The sequence below is a fragment of the Amblyomma maculatum genome, chromosome 2 (genome assembly GCF_055883805.1).
Source record: "Amblyomma maculatum isolate TAMU_Amacu chromosome 2, ASM5588380v1, whole genome shotgun sequence".
NCBI lineage: Eukaryota > Metazoa > Arthropoda > Arachnida > Ixodida > Ixodidae > Amblyomma > Amblyomma maculatum.
Window position 1 is genome coordinate 32,039,872 of NC_139345.1, and position 16,690 is coordinate 32,056,561.

At 46.4% G+C, this 16,690-nt stretch overlaps 1 protein-coding gene across 1 annotated transcript in view; it reads right to left on the reverse strand.

The window, feature by feature from the left end:
* The window catches only part of tup (LIM1_Isl and LIM2_Isl domain-containing protein tup), a 178,298-nt gene extending 162,826 nt beyond the window's left edge, over nucleotides 1-15,472 (reverse strand). The window contains exon 1 of the mRNA XM_084591879.1: nucleotides 15,451-15,472. Coding sequence (XP_084448005.1) covers nucleotides 15,451-15,472 — 22 coding nt within the window. The remainder of the gene's footprint in view (nucleotides 1-15,450) is intronic.
* Nucleotides 15,473-16,690: the final 1,218 nt, after the last annotated feature.

Below are 16,690 nucleotides of genomic sequence, written 5' to 3' on the forward strand. Positions count from 1 at the left end.
CGCTGCAGCGTGCTGATCACGCAGGATGCCTTGTTTGGCGACATCCGATAACGTACAGCAGGGTAAAGTGAGCGACATCCGTAACGTCATCATCGAGCTTCTCCGCAGTTCTTTTATGCTGTGAGGAGAAGCTTAATTTTCAATCGTCGATGACGTTATTAGCTTGAATGCCAACGCAAATAAAAAAATAAAAAAAAATAAAACGTTATACGCAATACCTACAACCTATATAGATTTGAATCCTTGGATATCGCGGTATTCTTAAAAAGTGATGCAGCTGCGATTTAAGCTTAGCGCTCCGAAGTCCTCGAAGCTAACAATGAGAGCAAGAAGTGATAAACGGAGTGCGTTCATACTGTATGCTATCATTGGAAATAGCAGCACGTGTCAGCCTGGCATTGATTCCGGCGGAGGTTTTATGGTGTTAATGAAAGGTCTCGCCTTATAGCATATAGAAAGAGCACTCCAATATTCAAGTCTTAAACGAGGATTTATATTTTGATTTCGCACTCAAAGTCGCATAAAACAAACTGGTGCGACGTATTGCGGCGAAACGCTGTCATATCATCAATGTAGTGCACTAAGCGACCACATCTTAGGGCAATATAACTGATTTCCTTAAGTCCAAAGTGCTTTTTTTTCTTTCTTCAGGAGTGCTCATCATGTTTTATTATAGTTTGCATCTCTCAAAAATACGGCGTTCAGTAAAAACAACGCCCATTTTCCATCAGCTGCGATGTGCGTTTATCGTTTGCTGCTACAATGTTTTGAATTTCTTGCATGGAGCAGTGACCACGGCCCACTAAATATTTCGTCGATGAGGCATACGAACGTCCATGTGCCGTAAAAGCCTTGGATGTGAAAAATCGAAAGGGGCTCTCAAAAATTATTGTTCTGCGCATAACTTTAGCCGACGCCTAATCGCCATCGCTTTCGCTGCTCAACAAACTAACAAAGCCAACAAAACCTAACAAAACCGCTAAGAATCGACCACTTGAGACAGAAAGCTCTCCATTGCGACGAAAAAAGAAGATATCTTAAAACCTATAGTGTTCTTTTCCTTTAAGGCGCAGTTTAAGTGTCCCTCCTACAATCTTTTTCTATACTTTTTTTTCTAACGTATTGGACAAGGTAAGTATGCAATGCTTCACCGTAAACTAAGCCTTCTAAACATGGACCCCTCAGTAATTGACTGAATCTGCACTTTCTCCAGAGCACGTATTCATGTTGAGGGCACTTATGATATGCTGGTCGAATTTTGCCGAAGCGATAAAAGCTTCCAAGGAATTACGAAAAAGAAAGAAAGCAGCATTTTTATTCTGCTTGAAAGAAGGAAAGGGCGAAGTGGTTTGGTTTGGTTTGTGGGGTTTAACGTTCCAAAGGAACTCAGGATATGAGAGATTTCGTATAGTGGAGGGCTCCGGTAATTTCGACTGCCTGGGATTCTTTAACGTGCGCTGACATCGCAAGGCGAAATGCGTGAGAATGATGGACGGTGATGAGACTGCTATAATATTGCCCTTGTATGCAAATGACCTAGTGCTATATATAGAACTGAACAATGATACTACAAGTTTAAACCGCTCTCGAAGAGCGCACAAATCACACGGCGACGAAACAGAGTAACGGTTAAAAAGAAAAATACCTTAGCCACATTCAAGCATGATTACGCATGTCTTCTGCAGACGATAACTCTTTCCACATTGATCCCGTCCGCTCTCCTCACTAGCCAGTCTTTTTTTATCTTTTTGATCGCTTCGTGGCCGCATATATCAGGTGACTGCATCTGGGTTCAAACTTGTGCACCATGACCGGCGCGCCTGTTCCTGGGAGATTGCGCCCGCAGGCTATTGCAGTTTAGGAATGTAGATCATACCGTAAAGCCCCATTTAAACTTTGAAACAAAGTGGGAGCACGTGCCCGTCTCGCTTTGTGCTACGCTGCTGCCATATATAAAGCAAGGGAGAATCGGCGGCTAAGGCGCATGCGCAATAAGCACGGCTGGCGTTCTTTCTGCGCATGTGCCTGGTCCGTCCTTTTTCGCCGGCTCACGGAAGCAGCGGTTCTGAAAGCACGGGGCGATCACGTGCTCCAATTTTCCCGCTAAGTGTGAACGAGGTTTTACACATTATCCTCTTTTGAACCAATCCTGGCGAATGCAATACATTCCGTGCTCCTCGGACACCCTTACCTCTCCGTGCTCTCCACGGGAATGCTATTTAGCTGTGTTCATGCCTTACTCGAGTGAGGAAAGAGCGGTTATAAGGTTTTGGCTCTATAGGTGCGTTAAACGGGCATAGAAGGCGGACAGAGCTCTTTCAACGATGGCATCCAGGTACACATCTGAGCTTTGTGATGATTGTGCGTGCATATCATACTCTGAGAGAGACTGAAACTTTTACGAAGAAACGACAAGACCCGCCGGGATGGCGAAGTGGTTACGGCGCTCGACTACTGTTCCCAAGGACGCGGGATCGAATCCCGGCCTCAGCGGCAACTTTTCGATGGAGGCGAAAAGCAAGGCGCCCGTGTGCTGTGCGATGTCAGTGCACGTTAAAGAACCCCAGGTGGTCGAAATATCCGGAGTCCTCCACTACGGCGTCTCTCATAGTCTGAGTTGCTTTGGAACGTTAAACCCCACAAACCAACCAACCAATCTTAAAATCCTTGGCGAGGACGTGCAGACAGATAGGAAGAGGAGGAACAACTTTATTTTTTATCCAGCAGAATTTAACGCGGTCAGGCCTATAGGTCTCCCACGTGGGAACGTCGAGATTTTGTCTCAGCGTAGAGCGGCGGACCACCCCAGAGAGATATTCTGTCAAAGTTTTGTTCAGAACCACATGCAAGTGTTCGTAGTGTGAGTGCTCAAGCTGGAGTGTCAAAGTCTTCAAATACTTGTTGAAGAGGTAACATCATCCGTATACCATGCGCAGCTGCACAAGATGTTGGAGCCCCGCGATTTCCGAAATAGAAAGGACTTTACAAACAGGATTATGATTCAGACGGAAGAGGACCCAGGCTTAATCAACAAAATAATGTGGACCGATAATGTGGACTTCTCAGGTAATGCACAAGTGAGCATTCACAATGTTCGCTATTGGAGTGACGAAAATCCGCACTGGGCTTTGAAGACACAGCACCAATATCAGTGATCGGTTAATGTGTGGCGTGCTTACAGGCGAAAGATACATCAACAAGATCCATGATGAGACACATCATTTGGAAACAATTTCCACGTAGACAATGCTTAGAAATATAATTAATTAAGCATAACCAGTTAATTAAGAGGAAAATAGACATACCCTCAGTACTCCCATCTAGTGCCAACTTTATGTATTCGGTTCAGTTTGTGCCCGGACTATCGTTCATTTCAATATCTCTGCTCAATTTATGTGGGACGACCTGTAAAAAGCATTCATCAAGAAAGCGTACAACTACCACTAATATCACTCGCTGAAAATTCTTTTACGCATGCATTTTTACATATGTATCGTAACATAACACTATGTTATTTCTTGGTTCACCCACGTGCACGCATTTCATTTGGCTTTGTAACCGCCGTCAAAACGGGACATTCCGCGTTATAACCTTACAGCAGACTGTTCCAAATATTGTAATAACTTAACCACATCACTAACAATCATAGCTGGCACTGCGTGTTATCTTTTACACCTGCTTGCGTTGTACACTGTATTTTAAATCTTTCGCACATATATCTGACACTTTCTTGAAAGTCACCTTCTGATTATACCTCGAGTCCTGCATCTCGACCTAGCGCCGCGTCTTTCAATCATAGCTGGCACTGCGTGTTATCTTTTACACCTGCTTGCGTTGTACACTGTATTTTAAATCTTTCGCACATATATCTGACACTTTCTTGAAAGTCACCTTCTGATTATACCTCGAGTCCTGCATCTCGACCTAGCGCCGCGTCTTTTTCCGCGGAGAGCCTTCATGCTGCTTATGACATGCAACGACGCTGCAGAAGCCGCTTTCCTATTTATGATCGTCTTAAAATAGCATGCTAACAAACAGCATCTCCATATGTCAAACTGACGCAAGCCATAAGAGAAAAGCACCTAACAAGAAATCGGGGAATCATACCACCTGCACCTCTTTGCTGCTCCCTATGTGGTGCAAACAGCACAATAAATATAGCGTTTCCAGCTCTGCGTACCTGAATGTATTCAATGAAGAAGTTCAACCAGACTTTGCCTAAATCATGTGCTCATGCAGTCACTTTACACCATTGGATAACCTGTAGAAAGCGAATTTAAGAGAAAGTGCGGCGGCTTCACCACTCTCCCTGAGAGTAAGAAGTGTGTGCTGTAGATCTACATCGACGCCCCCCCCCCCCCCCCCCCTCTTCCCCTCCGCCGTTTTCTTTTTTAACTTTAAAAGCCATATTGCATATGTGACCACCCTCATCCCCTCTCCCTGTCAAAAACACCGTCTCCAAGAGATACCAACAAAATAAAAATAATCACCAAACACGGTGCGTGCGTATGTGTACCCCCTTCGCCAGCATATACGAACACCTGCAAAGTTGCGGCGCCCTGCCGTTGTTCTTTAAGTGGGCAGAGTAAAAGTATAACGAGAGTTCTTCTACAAAGCAGCGTATGTTGTACGCGTCGTGCCTCGCCAGAAAAGAAATAATACGTATAAAACGGTGCAACCGGCAATCAAAGGCGTGTTAAAAAGTTTCGGGCGAGTATTTTTTTCGGCTCAAATCAGCTTGTTTTGTAAAACCCAAAGTTTTTCTTGTTTCGAGCTCCGAAATTCAGGGGGTTTTGCAAGCATTTCAGTATTCACCATTATTTTATCGAGTAATCAACTTTGTGGCTTATAATGAAGCAACGTTTTCAGCACCTTCAAAATGTTACGTTTATTTGACAAAATGCTTATGGTCTAACACTACTTAAGGCTGGTTATAACGAGCAAAAGCACCCACCGCGGTAGCTCAGTGGTTGAGGCGCTCGACCACTGAACCGAAGTACCTGAGCTCGAACACGACTGTGGCGGCCAGGTTTCCAGATGAAACGCAAGCCTGTTCGTGGGCTGTGCGATGTCAGTGCACGTTAACGATTACCAAATGGCCCAAAATTATTCCGGAGCCTTCCACTACGGCGCCTCATCCAATTCCACCTTCATCCCTTCTCTCACGGCGCGATCAGGTGCCCACGGAAAAATGGGACGGTTACTGCGCCTTTCCTTTTCATATATAAATCAATTTTTATACATTGTTAGACTTTGGGAGTGTACTTGGTTTGACCTTGGTCTGGTTTCAAGGTCACTGAGTCGGAGCCAGGCGAAACTCTGTGTTGTACATGGCGTAGTAGAGCTTCCGCTCTAAAATCTTGTGCCAACGAAACCACACACTATGTTTTCATTCTGTAGCAGCTTTCTCGAATGGTCAGCATCCATTTTTTTTATATATATACAGCTCTTGATTGATGCAGACAGTGCCTTATACCTATTGGTTATTTGCCTTCCTCTGACAGTCGTGCCTTATTACTGTTAACTTATCGTTAACTTCTGATTTTCTATAGCATAAGCGTCTGCTGTAGCATTCGATTCAGCAGGCTTCCTTTTTTCTTTTTTTTTTTTGCCCTCAACCCTGAAGATTGTTCGCACTGTGAGACGCATTTTAAGCATCTGTGACCTTGCGCTTTCGACCATTCTGTTTTACTTCACATGAAAAGCACGGTAATGCTACCTCGCAAAGCCCATGTGCATTTATTTGTGATCTACTCAATAAAAATCGATGACAGGACACCGATAACTATAAGGAGGTGCACATCCTCCTCCATCTGTTTTTCTGAAGGCACCGTTTAAATTATAACGATTTCTTTTTTTTACTATGGCGACTGGCTAAAGAAATGATTACCACTTAATTATCACCACACATTTTCTCCTCGCCCTTTCAGGAAATTTAGATCCCGCATAATTTTAGTTCCTGGGAGCGCAGTGACATCTAAGAAAGTTTTCCAAAAAGTTCAAACGCAAAAGTATGCAGCTTGGAGACGTGAAACCTAACGTATCCTGTCGTAGCATGAGTCGCAAACAGGGGTGGATTTCACCGCAGCACCATTGCAACATCCGCTGCGGGTATGTTTGCCCCTGTCGATGCCCATGAGTGTATGCATAATATCAAAGCACGGGTCATCATGAATGCATTCCTGCAGGGGTATACCCTAAGTTTCAACTTTGTAGAGGATCCAACAATTAGTGCTTCTTCACTTCCATATCATGTATTCAAAGAAATTATATTTAATAAGGGCTGCCCGCATTTTCGTGCTAGCTAAAAAAAATGGCACACAAAATAGTAACAAAAAATCACAAAAGGCCGATGCTTATGGAGACAAAGAATACCAAAGAATATTATCAAAAAAGCCCAGGGGACCTTTGAAATGTCATGAGTTCAAACATGTCGGTGACCATCAATGCAGACATGAGATTAAGCTCCGCAAAAATGACTGGCAAGTTGAATTGGAAAATGATGGCCGCTATACTTCGCTGATCGTAAAGGCTCCCTGAGTGGATATAAAATGCATATATGCATATATTATATATATATGTGTGTGTGTGTGTGTGTGTGTGTGTGTGTGTGTGTGTGTGTGTGTGTGTGTGTGTGTGTGTGTGTGTGTGTGTGTGTGTGTGTGTGTGTGTGTGTGTGTGTGTGTGTGTGTGTGTGTGTGTGTGTGTGTGTGTGTGTGTGTGTGTGTGTGTGTGTGTGTGTGTGTGTGTGTGTGTGTGTGTGTGTGTGTGTGTGTTGAATACAATACACTTGCTCCTGAAATAGACTTGAATAGACTTAGAACGGACCCGCTCAAGACTTTAAAAAGCTGTACGCTGACACCTCGGGCAAGTACCTGCGCAGGTGCGTGGAACAAACACAGGCTACAAAAGTACGCTGAAATGTCATTACTTGCCACACGATCTATACAAGTCTAAGCGTTCAGCAACAGCATTTATTCCTAATGCTTTGTTTTTTTCTTTGTTTTTTTTTTTTTTTTACTCATTGCCTTGCTCACTCACTCATTAACTTGTGTCGCCTGAAAAAGTTGGGAAATAACGATGCAAAACGCACGAGGTGCTGCCGCGTGCAGGCATGCTGTCAGGTCGACAGCTCTGCATGGTTACGACTTTTTATTCTTCAATCGTTCCCTCTCGCGTGGGTTAAATAACGAAGACCATAGTTTCAGTGCTGGTCGAGCATTTGGGGGAAACCCCCAAGGTAGAGTAGATTTGTAATAAAGGAGTAATGACTCATTGACATCCCCCCAAGTGCAGCTATTCGGCTTCAAAGGAAAGCTAGACAGCTTTCTCAGAAATTTCGCAGTTAAAGAAAAATTCGTCCTGTTCCGGGGATCGAACGCAGGACCACCGCCTTTCTGAGACAGTCGCTCTACGATCTGAGCTAACCAGGACGGTAAGCAGATCAGAAGGTATATGGCGAAAGTGAATTGATCAAAGTGTGAGTTGTATATTAGTCAAATATTTAAATAGGAACCCCCAATTAGCTTTCCAATTCATGGCCGTATGGCTGCGCTTGGGTGGATGTCAGTAATTACTCCCTTAGTTAATTTCAGTGATGAGCGAACAATCAATTGTGGAGGCATGAACGCAGGAGAATATGCTCCTTACTTTTTAATTATTTTTGAACAACGCCCTTGGTGATAATGATGATGAAGAAGAAGAAAAAGTGTGCTCCACGCCACTTTTTTCAACTGCAGTAATTAAGCTGATAAAGAAACATGGTAGAAGAAAGTGAAGCCGGAAGAAATTGGAATTCCATGAAATACTTCTGGGCCTTTCGCCGTCCGCAGGGGTACAAGATGACAGCGATATAGTTTCCTATATAGTGCGCCAAGTCACATGGCAACCTCCCCAAAGTTACCCCCTCTTCCAAAAAAAAAAAAAAATCCATCTGCTCGTCATCACACCTTAAAACTAAAGCCGCAAAAGCATGCGGAGAGCACAGTGTATTGCCATTTTTATTTCTTTATTATTCCTTTTCGAGTCTCCCAGTTTTGCTCAGGTCACACGCATCTCCGATGTTCCGCTTTTTGCATGCGGCCTTCATAATATCTCTCCGGCACCTTGTTAGCCTTTGCGCTGCGTAACGACATAAAACATCTGTCCGAAACTTGCCAGTGCCAGTGTGTGAAACGCCCGCAGGCCAAATCTACGGCTACATTATATACAATAGCGACATCGGTGACAGTGCACGTATAAAGAAAGCATTTGAAATTCGCTCCGAAAGAAAATTTATTGTTCAATTATGCCGAGCTGAACAATATTGTGCACCCGAGAACGTCTTACAGTATACGCAATAGCTGTATATTTTTCTTTATAATTTCCATGAATCGTCATTCTGACTACGCCTATTGCAGAAAAAGAGGCCATATATGTCCCTCCCATCAACCTTAAAACATGCGATCACCTGATCCCCAAACTCCCAAATATCGTCCGCCCGTTCGACACCCCTGTTGACGCTTGCCCTCTTTTGTAGGGGTCTCATGGCACCGCCGGTGAACTTGACTTCGCCATTACATGCCCTGCCCACTTCACTACTGCTCGCATTCTCGCAATGACACACCGACTGAAACCGATTCGACCTCTGCCCTTTACGAACGCGGAAGGGGGAGAGGAGGAGGAGAAACACAGTTGCGTCACGGAGGTCAGAAGAGCACGTGTTTGTGGTCTGTGTGAGCAAAGTATGCAACATGCACGAGAGAATACCGATGCGGCTAATAGAGGGAAGAAAGGGCATGGTGTCTACCGAGCCGTCTCATTTGCTCCGCGGCTATGCTTTTCTCGGGTTAGCATGAAAGCTGTAGCCAGAAAGGGGGGGGGGGGGGGCGTGTTGTCTGACGGAGGGTATATACGTATATATTCTTGCGCGACGACGGACACGACATCGGGCAAGACGGCACTGGCAGCGCCGTAATCAACGGTGACCGATGTCGTAGCTAAGAGACAGAACCGACTGGAAGCAGAGAGGCAGTATGTGCAGAGAAGACGTCATAAATTAGTGGCTGGCAAAGAAAAAGAAAGAACACATGCATTGTCCAGCCCGCACCGTCAAAGACACAACGGACGTCAGCAGGAAACCCATCAAGAACGGAAACATTACTTCTAAGAACGTCGTCTCTGCGATGCGCATGCAAAACTTTCACGATGCTTAACCGCCATATTGAATCAGCAAACAATGCTTACTGGTTCACACACAACACAGCATGAGTGTTAAAATGTACTGCTGCTGCCCGTTATTCCGCGATTAACCGAGGTAAACCGGCTGTATTTATTCTCCTTGATTTTGATTAGTATATCATTAACTCGCATTTGTCCCTTACCAATTCTGCTCTATTCCACGACAATATTTGTATCCTTTCCTTTCCCTACATAGATACGAACAGCACTCAACGAAGATACTTTACATGAGACAAAATAGGTGGAAGTCATTTCTATACGTACGACCGTACAATATGCAAGAATAAATGACGGATTTAGAAGGAACTCTCCACAGTGTGTCAAAAAAAAAAAAAAGTCATGGTGCTTTCTAACAGCCGTGTGCACTGGCAGGGCGCGGCGGTTTCTCTTCATGCAGCAACAAGGAGGACCCTCGTTTGAGACTCCTTATGTCTGAAGGGTCTCCATAAGAAATATATGCAGAAACCCGCGATGAGCGAATTTTCAGCACCATCAGTTCATCACGAACATGAGAGCACTCGTACTTAATCTGGTAGGTACATCCAAAACTGAGGACATCATCATCATCATCCAGAGCTTGCTCGCTGCGGAACCGCTATGCCGCACAGCAAGCCCGGCATCCGGACCGCGAATGGATTTTTTTTTTTTTTGTTTTTTTTTTTTTGTTTTTGTTTTTCACGCCGCTTCACTCCCGGGAGTTCTTTGAGCGCCAGCGGAGTGCGATAGGCCAGATGGCGTTCGGAGTACCACGGCACACAGCTGTGGAGGAAGAGCAAAGAGATCGAGGTTGGATGGTCAACTTTCATGGCGGGGTGGCGGCCAAATCAACTTCTGAGAATAGGTTAATTAATGCGCCGTCCTGTAAGTAGCTTAATGCATCAGACGTGGATTCACCTATAGTCTATACACAGGAAGGTCCACAAGATGAACCCGCCGCACAACGAAAGTACAATTTGCTAGCGATCTGCCTTGAAAATGCGAAAGCGACCCAGAGACCGGCCGTGAGTCAAGGGAAGAGGTAAAGGCTGCTGAAACAGCTGAATGGGTAGACAGTCGGTGCGGAGCCAATTCTGTGCTATATATACAGTTCGCTGAAGTCGGAGATCCGTCGCAACCGTTCCATGAGAGCTCTGCGTGAGCCCTGCGAACGCGACAGTGGCGAGCCAAACTCGCCGAATGCTCGACGCCGGCGTGCGCCCTCTGTGGAGCGGAAGAAGAATCTATGGAACACGTGATCCTCCGGTGTTAAAGCGCCACCTCCGCTCCCAGCACGCGTCGTCGCTGCCGGAGTAACTGGGCCTTCGTATATGACAGCACGTGTGCGGTGCAGGTGGGTCATCGCTGCTTGCGCGGGGGCTGGCCTGGCACCGAATTTTTATCTGTTGTAGGCCGTCATTGCACACGCCACCGCTGGTGGTGGACGACGGCTGTTGTTGCGGCGCGCGTCTTTCTTTCCCTCTTGCTTTTCTTTCTTCTCTATATTCTCTTCTATCTGCACGAGGCAGCGGAGGTGGCTCAGCTACAGAGCCAGTAGCAGGCCCGTGCATTTTCGTTTCCTTCTTCCAACAGCCACAACAACAACAACTCCGAGTTCTAGTGTACTAAGAGACGCCTGGAGTGCTGATATGTGCACAGCAGCCGGAGCAGCAGGAAGGACATGGGCAACTGACAGGAGGAGTGGATAGGGTCGCGACGAACGAAAGTGGAGTGCGATGACGGCCTGTGAAAATTGGGTAAACACCGGATTCGCGTACAGTGTATAATTTCATCTGACAGATCTTTTTTCGATTCTTTTTTATCTCTGACCAAATCCAGCTCAAACTATGCGCCCGTTCCAAAGGATGCGCGGCCACAGCGCCAACGCATGCATGCATTCACGATTTTTGTTTTCATAGATCACTGCATCGATATATATATATATATATATATATATATATATATATATATATATATATATATATATATATATATATATATATATATATGAATATATATATATATGAATATATATATGTGTGGTTGGTTTGTGGGGTTTAACGTCCCAAAGCAACTCGGGCTATGAGAGACGCCGTAGTGGAGGACTCCAGAAATTTCGACCACCTGGGGTTCTTTAACGTGCACTGACATCGATATATATATATATATATATATATATATATAGAGAGAGAGAAAGAGAGAGAGAGAGAAATATATATATATATATATATATATAAAGAGAGAGAGAGAGAGAAATATATATATATATATATAGAGAGAGAGAGAGAGAGAGAGAGAATTATGTTTTAAGTTTTTCAATGTGACTCTCTGAACATAAGTTTTAGTCAGTTGGCTTGAAAGCGTTTGATACCCCTAATATATATAAGTTTGAACAGGCTAGAGGCAGAGACACACGCACTATAGAGATCCTCTATCGATATTTTGTGGGGAGAAGTGTCGTCCAGCACATCATGCCTGAGGCAGCGACCAACTTTAACGCAGCTATTAAGGTTTTAAATTACGAACACACCGAACGAACAATCCATGCTGCTGAAACATTTCTTCTCGGTAATTTCACACGGCCAACTGTTTATCTTAACAGACGCGAGAAAATGAAGCCGATAACGTCAAAAATGCAGAGGAAAAGCGCCTAGACGTGTACATGCAGAATCGATAAGGCTCCAAGAAAAATTGTCTATAAAAGCCGAGTTGCAATGCACGAAGGCGATTAGCAATCCAAGTTATATGACACCGTAGATGCCGGCAGTTCACCTGCAATGCGTATACGTCAACTCTATAAGATATGTCATGGACGGCATAGGAGCAGAGAGAAAGAAAAACGTATTCATGGAGCGTCGCGAGATAACGCATGCAATGTTGCAGAACAATGAAGGCATTCTTCCGTAACCCGTTATCTCCTGGACGTGCTCTCGATACAGCACCAAGCGTATATGCATGTTTCAGAGGCCCATAACCCGGCATCTGCATTTCTATGACACACCTGCTGAAGGTCACGGATGAAGAAGCAAACGGCCTCGCGAATTGTTAAATGGTTTATAAGATTTGAAGGGCGACGTTTCCGTCAATTTACAGGAAAGTCGCAGTATCTATACGTCACACTCTTTCCGTGGACACCTGAGCCGCGTCGTAAGAGAAGGGGAAGGTGGGAATGAAAGCGGAAAGAGGTGCCGCAGTGGACGTCTACAACGCAGTAATTTCGACCACCTGGGGATCTTTAACACGCACTGACATCGCACTGCGCACGGGCGCCTCTCCGTTTTGCCTCCATCGAAACGCAGCAACCGGCGGTCGGGTTCGAACACGGGCACTCCCAAGGGAAGGGAAGAAGGTGGGAGTGAAAGAATAGGTGCCGTAATGGAGGGCTGCGGAATAATTGCGACCGCCTGGGAATCTTCAACGTGCGCTGACATCACACAGCACACGGACGCCTTTGCGTTTCGCCTTCATCCAAACCCGGTCTCCGCGGTCGGGTTCGAACCCGGGTATTCCGGCTCAGCAGCCGAGCGTTTTAACCAATATTCAGTGTCTAACTCTGTCCTTCATTTATACTTACGCGACAACTTTAAAGCGGTATACTGCATATAGTTCCTCGCGTGTACCAATCAAGAGGTGTTCAAGGGACTTAGCCTATTTTTCTCATTGATCATCGCCGATCATCAACAGTTGCAGCTTACGTTCATCGCCTGTTTGTTGTTACTGGCTTCACTTGAATTCTTACGCACTTTCTTTGCTACTCTTTGGCTATGTACCCCCCACAAACTATTGCGTCAAATTACCATGTACACATGTGTGTTCGCTCAGTCTTTTTTTTTTTTTTTCATAGTCGTAGTGCCAAATGGAAGCTTGGAATCCAATGAATTTACACCTGATGGGGACATGATATAAGTGTCGATTTATTCCTTAATGGCAGGCATTTACACTTTTAAAGGTAAGACAGCTTTAGTTCTCATTGTAGACAATCGGCATTTCCGCGGAAACTATATACAGGAACCCCAACTATAGATGCGTATTGAAAGTCAAATCCCCTGCAGGACTCTTTACTGTAAACAAAGGCTGTACTCCTTTATTCTGTCTAGCCGTCCCCCTCCCTCCCCTATTTTAAAAACACGCCAGATCCATTAAGGGTTAGTAAATGGAAGGAAAGCTTGTAGTGTTCGTTAAGAACAGGGAACGCGGTCGCCATGGAGTGGGCTGCCTATGGCTTTAACGAGGATTGTGCTGAATGAGAGGAAAGCTATAGCATGACGTGTTTCGGGTTAGGGGCAGGAGCTATGTACAGCTCCTCGTTAAACTTCTTTGGCCTCGGTTTCACTACTAGGAAGGCATGAGCGATATATTGCCAGGCAAATAGTGTGTATACTTATACTCAGTGTGAAAACGATGCTGCATATGTATAGCCCGAACGCAATACTCTAAGAGAAAAGAGATCCTAACTATAGCATGACGTGTTTCGGGTTAGGGGTAGGAGCTATGTACAGCTCCTCGTTAAACTTCTTTGGCCCCGGTTTCACTACTAGGAAGGCATGAGCGATACTGCCAGGCAAATAGTGTGTATGCTTATACTCAGTGTGAAAACGATGCTGCATATGTATAGCCCGAACGCAATACTCTAAGAGAAAAGAGATCCTAACATTGCAAAGTGAGCGTTTGGTACATGTTTTGGTAACTCGGGAGGTGTATGCTGATGGAATGCTTTATAATGATGATATGCCCTTCATATGCAGCTCCCAGAGTCACACACACACACACACAAAAGGTACTAGAAGAATACGTCAATACTGTCGGAATAAAGGGTGTCTCCGTCTTCAACACTGTTTACAACCTCCCAAGACGTCACTCGCCTTATGTATGTAAATGTTTAATGGTTCATATAACCATGCATGACAAGCAACGGAGGTTCACACGCCCCTACAAGGACCAATGCTTTCTCACTGCGCGCTCAGTTTGCAATGAACCCGCAACTGACAAAGTTCTGAACTGGCTCCTTCGGATACCGTAACATGGACCTCCGTGTCAAGTCGCGATGATACATCTAAACACAATGTGGTATATCGGATTAGGCGAACCTGTTGCGGATTGACAATTTCATGATTTAGTCAAAAGTTGGTGACTTTTATTCTCTAATTTATTTTAATTCCTTTTTGATAAGTAACCTGTTTTCATTATACCGAATGTTGATTGGCGCTATGTAGTAACAAAGATTACTCAAGTCTGTTATTTCTTTTTGTTGCCAAATATAACGTGCAGCTGGGGTATTGGCGCACCAGTCATTCAAACTCAAATTTAAATAAGCATTTTATACACCAATTTTGAAATTCTACACACATATGACATCTGAACTATACTTTCCCTAGAAACTTGTTCCGATGTTCAGATATATCCGTTCATGAGTGCGTGCCGCGTCCCAGTGCTTCCAACGTAACATTCTCGTTAATACGCAAACTATCCAAATGTAGTCAATGAACAGCACTGCAACTCCAGTCGAGCGTTCATAAAAGGCGATAAAGACCGGATAATCGAGCAACCAATACGGACGTTAACGGCCGCTTATGAAACCGAAGACAACACACTCACACAGGTGCTTGCGCTATACATGGTTCGTGAAGACTGTAGCGGAATCGCACTCATAGATGCACTTAATTAGGGAACGAAATAAAACTTGTATCGACCGTATATACCAGCGTGAAAACCACAATCGGCACTACAGTGCTGAATGAGTTCACTGAGTGAGACGGGGCATTTGGTTGCATACATATAAGCCTGTGACATTATATACTGAAGCGCTTGTTTTGCTACAGCCAATTAATAAGCGGAAGCTCCTTTCATTTTTAAACCCGATCCGCGTTGTCAGCGCTCACATAACGTCCGGCGCAAGCGACGACTCGCAGTTGGCAGTCTTCGTTGAATCCGTAGCCAAAAATACAAAAGCTGCTTCCCGCTTCACGAAGAACCCTCAAACCGTCGTAAAATGCACTACAACGCATTTAACGCTTGCCTTATACCAGCGAGACTGGCCCATCAGCGGAGGTCAACAACGAATTATCGAATATTCCTAGGTCATTATGCGGCACCTTACACGCATGCCTCCCTGGGAGATGTTTAGACAAGCATGAACGAGATCGCAGCACGCACATGTTTATGCATAGCGCACGGGTGGCGTCCGGCGCACGTTGCTACAGGGTAGCACAGCCCGTCGCGTTCACAGCGGCGTCGCATTGAGGCAACGACACTCACATTGCGGTACGGCTTCGGTCATGGCGCCGACGCTGCTGGCGTCGGCCTTGGAGGGCGAAATCTTGGCGGTCGGACGGAGCACCAGTTTGACAGGTGGGTCGCGGGCTCGAAGGCCCGGTCGGCCGCGCGAGAGTAGGGCCTTTCGGCTGCAAGGACTGGAAGAGGTCCGCGCTCGAAGCAGCGGCTAGGCAGCGTCGTCGCTAGCGGCACCCGCCGGCCCACAGCTGCACGTCCCAATTCGTCGCGACCGCAGATCCGGCAAGGAACTACGACGGCGGTAGCTCCCTGCACGCTGTCGTTGTTGACGATGGCCACCACAGTCGCGTCTCACGCCGCAGCGGCGGCCGCACACCACGCGCTGCCGTCGTCGCTGGGCCCAGGGCCCCGCGTCGAAGCCGCCTCGAAGGGGGCACCCATAACAGCACTCGCTCAGCTGGATCGGACACACGCACGCACACACACGAATCGCACCGCCGACGTGACCACCGGGTGAGCGGTGCCGTACTGCGGCCGCCGCAGCGGGGGCCTGGCGACCGCGTCGCAGGACTCCGCCCTCGATGCACGCCATTGGTAGAAGCGTTAAATGGCCGCCGCCGTCACGTGCGGCTGCGATTCAAACGCGAGGCAACCGTTAGACTGATTCTCCGCCCATCGCTCGTAGCTGGGCGGAGCCTGCTGGAGATTGATGCGCCAAGTGTCTGACCGGCGGGGAGCCCGAGGGGAGAGCGGCGGCATCGGCGACGGCGGCGACGCGACGAGGTGTCGTCGGGAGCGTTGGGAGTCGCCACGCGTTTGCGGCCGCCGCGTCGGCTTCTTTCAGCGCTCAGATTGGATTGACTCGGTGTCTAGCCCTGGGTTTCAGACTTTCAGGGCAGAGTCTGTGGACGGATCTCTTACAGCAGGCAGTATCGCGCTGTCTGAGGAGCGGCTGGGAAGCAGGAGTCGCTGGAAGCCGTTTTCGAGGGGTGCTCTACGGCGGTTTCTGGCTCTAGGCTTATCAGCCTCCAAAACGCTATTGTAACGCCAGTTTATGTGTTTGACCTTTGTGGTTATCGTTGGCGTTGTTTGATGACTGCCGCGGGCGGCGGCTCATCTTTGTTCTCTCTGTCCAGACCAAAAGTCCGTTTTCGCGCTCCGTCGAGCACTTGTGACTTCGTGCCGCGTGTGTATGGTTTCGTTCCGCAATGGAGCGTGAAAGCGCGCGCGTGATCGATGGGGCGGTCACGTGAGACTTGTCGGA